We start from the raw sequence: 3762 nt of genomic DNA, 5'->3' as shown, positions 1-3762 counted from the left end.
ACAAATGACGAAGTCGTCTATAAGTTGCGCGAATCGACGACTGATTTTCAAAGTAAATTTGGATAATTTCGTAGCGTTGTTCAAGCGTGAGTCTATTCATGATGATTTGTCAGAGTATACTGAAACAAATAAAAAAAGTTTCATCAAAATTTAATTTTTTGTGTTACTTTTTACAATTTAAAGTTTTATCTAGCTTAAAAAAACACCTGTTAGCTAAAATACTGAAATTAGCTAAAATCGGAACATATCGTTATATGGGTGCTGTACCAAAACATGGACCTATGCCGACAAATTTTATTGGAGAAGTTTCATTACTGCAGCGAACCTTAAATGTCAAATTCAGTCAGAAAATGAAGATAAACCCTTAAAATAGGGAGGTACCGTTATACGGGGGATGTACTTAAACATGAGCCTATGTTGATCATTTTTGGTGCGTTCTGACTGCGGGTAACCTCAAATGTCAAATTCAGTCAGAAAATGTAGCTAAAACCCTTAAAATACGGAAAATCGAGAGGCCCCGTTATATGGGGACTATAACTAAACATGGACCTATGTTTAAAATTTTTGGGTGAATAAGTTTCATGACTGCAGAAAACCTCAAATGTAAAATTACGGAGAGTTCGGTCAAAACATTTAGGTAAAAACCCCAAAATACCCAAAATCGGTAGGTACCGTTTTATGGGAGCTTTAACTAAACATGAGCCTATGTAGATAATTTTTGGTGAAGAAGTGTTGTGGCCCCTCAGAACCTCAAATGTCAAATTACAGCACATTTGGTTAAAACCTGTAGCTAAAATTCACAAAAATGCCGAAAATCGGGAGGTACTGTTATATACGGGCTATACCTTAACATGGACCTATGTTGACAATTTTTGGTGGAGAAGTATTGGTACCTCTAAGAACCTCAAAGTTCTGTAAAAAATAATAGTTAAAATCCAGAAATTATCGAAAATCGGGAGGTAACGTTATATGGGAGCTATACCAAAACATGCACCGATATAGCACATCTTCGAACTTGATATTTCGCTTAGGTATTTTTTTGCGGACGCTAGAGTGATTACAACTGTCGGCGAATGTTAGATCGACTCAAAATTTTATCCTGATCTTGAATATACATACATATATACCTTATAGGGCAAATAATTCTTTAAATGCGTTACAAACGGAAAAACAAACCTTATATACCCTCCATACTATGGTGGAGGGTATAAACAAGTTTGATGCGAAGAAAGTTTTCGACAAGAATTCAATGTCATATTTTCAATATCCTGCTGGATAAGGATAAATGATCGGAGGATATACGACGACTGAGTCCATGGGACATATCCATGTGGCCATTGACCTGTCACCTTAAGTCAAATCCATAACATTCTGCACAAAAATCTTATGGACAGTCCACAGTTTAAACGCTGAAAAGCCTATTAGAAAAGTTGAGCCCTATGCGAGCTTTCGTCAAGAAACCTTTGTGATATTTTCAATAATCTGCTGCTATAAGACGTCATTTTCTTTTGTACACCAGGTAATTGGAGCATATCAATGGGGCTTTTTACCCGGAAAATTTCAGCATACAGATCTGCATCACATTAAAAAAAAATACTTCTTCCTGGCCCGTTTACCTTTCAATGAAGAGGTTTTTGCAACAATTTACCTAAGTTGGATCTGCTAAGTTGGATTTGTCGAACATGATGTGTACATAGTTTCAAGGGAGAAACTTGAAAAATTTAAAACTATCAACGAAGAAAATATCTGTTATCCAGTTCAAAATATCTTTCTCCCAAATTTTGTTGCCCAAGTAAATATGAATATCCCTAGTATAAGGATTTTCCCACTACTTTCAGCCCATGCATATTTCGCCTTACTCGCACTTTCAAAATATCGTGATTTAAAAAAAAAGTGAGGAGCTGTGATTTCCATTCAATATGTACAGATATTATTGCCTACAGCTAATGGCGACGTAAGTAAGTAGTGCAACTAAGTTTTCAGCTTATTTATTATTCTCAAAGTATAAGTTAACTTATAATTACTATAATTGACCTGTCTCTCAATTTCTCAAATATTTCAATTATAATTACAAAACATCTTGACAGATGATCTAGCAAAATGCCGCTTTGCAGTTAGCTACTATAAATACCAACTAATTTCTAAGAAATTGTAACAGTTTCTCAACAAGTTTCAACTAACAAATATTTCGTAAAAATGAAATTTTTATATTTTTGTATTTGCTTTGCCCTCCTTGCAGGAGTAGCATTTGCAAAGGTAAGTTCCCAGTATAATAAACAAACTGTCCTTACTAATTGATATTCACCAACAGCCTAGCATTAATGAAGAATTGGAAAAGAATGCCGAGATTTGTACCGAACAATCCCATGTCACAACTGAAGAATTGGACAAATTCTTTGCAAATGGTATGCAGGATGTGGATGCTACTGATCCCGTTAAATGTCATTTCAAATGCATTATGGAACAAAATAAATTTTTCGTTGATGGCAGTTTAGTACCTGAGGAAATTCTCAAATCTTTGGAAGGTAAAGAACTTCTAAAGGATCGTCTGGATGAAATGGCAACTGTTATTGCCACTTGTAATAATGAGAAGGGAGAACATGATTGTGAAGGTGCCTATAAATTGTTGAAATGTATTGACAATACTGAAGTTGGAAAAATGGCTTTTGCAGCTTAAGAAACAATTTTGAGAATGACAAACCGGAAGATATTATGATTTAAAGATAGCTAGTGTTTAAGGAACACCTAATATTTTTTTATTCAAATTATATAATCTAACCATATCAATAAAGGTATAACCCTGTGCATACACATTTTAATTGAATCATTTACGGATTTGTTTGAGGTTAAGGTGAAGTATCTGACAAAAGTCAAGTTATGTGAAATTTTAATATAGAGCAGACGAAATATTGCTAAGATGGCGCAGAATGTAAACAGTTGGGCTTACGGTAAGCTTCCACAAGGGTATAGAACTCAACTAGTATCGAATAGAACTCAGCTGACTCACAGTGGATGGGCCCAAGGACAAAAATTAAAAAAAATCGTGCCATTATTTCAAGAGTTTAATGATGCCAATCGCTTTTAAACATTCTAAATTTATCGAAAGTCAACTTTGTTTTTCCATTTTTGCGGTTCCTAAGGAGAAGAAGCCTTACAAACAGGACTGATTTTGAAGAAAAAAAAAATTTAATAAAACATAATTTAAAAAAAATTAAGTTTCAGTGTTTTATTTAGAAATGCACAATGTTTGCGCCTCGGAACGATCGTACATTCAACACGCTCGATGAATGTCTTCCATCTATCACAACATGATCAATTTGATTTCTTGTTTTTTGATTTGGAGACAGCCAGGTGCCCTTATGAATATCGAGATGATTAAATCTGGTACTGCTAACTTTTTTGCAGCTGCAAAGTCTATCAGCCTCATACCATTGTCAGATGTTTCACTGTGGAGACTGAAATTCCCGACGGTTGGGCCAAAGATATTCTCCTTTCCAATTTTGGCATTAAAATCGCCTAGAATGATTTTAATGTCATGGGCAGGGCAACGGTCATATGTTTCTTCTAAGCGCTCGTATAATATATCTTTGGTCTGTTCGTCCTTTTCTTCAGTGGGAGCATGAGCGCAAATAAAGCTGATGTTGAAGAATTTAGCTTTTATTCGAATTGCAGCAAGTCTTTCATTCACTGGGGTGAAGCTTGATACCACATGTTTTAGCCTCCGACTAACTACGAATCCGCAACCAAACTCATGCTTTACGT

The 3762-nt window shown here is 35.1% G+C and overlaps 1 protein-coding gene across 1 annotated transcript; it reads left to right on the top strand.

The window, feature by feature from the left end:
• Nucleotides 1-2097: 2097 nt before the first annotated feature.
• Nucleotides 2098-2809, top strand: LOC141387375 (general odorant-binding protein 56h-like). Its single transcript, XM_073956975.1, has 2 exons — nt 2098-2256; nt 2312-2809. Exons 1-2 carry the CDS (start codon nt 2197-2199, stop codon nt 2675-2677), a joined length of 426 nt encoding a protein of 141 aa, XP_073813076.1. The 5' UTR covers nt 2098-2196; the 3' UTR covers nt 2678-2809.
• The last annotated feature ends 953 nt before the right edge of the window (nt 2810-3762 follow it).

The sequence above is a fragment of the Musca autumnalis genome, unplaced genomic scaffold, assembly GCF_047663935.1.
Source record: "Musca autumnalis isolate F117 unplaced genomic scaffold, ASM4766393v1 scaffold_5, whole genome shotgun sequence".
NCBI lineage: Eukaryota > Metazoa > Arthropoda > Insecta > Diptera > Muscidae > Musca > Musca autumnalis.
This window is presented reverse-complemented; position numbering and strand designations above follow the sequence as displayed.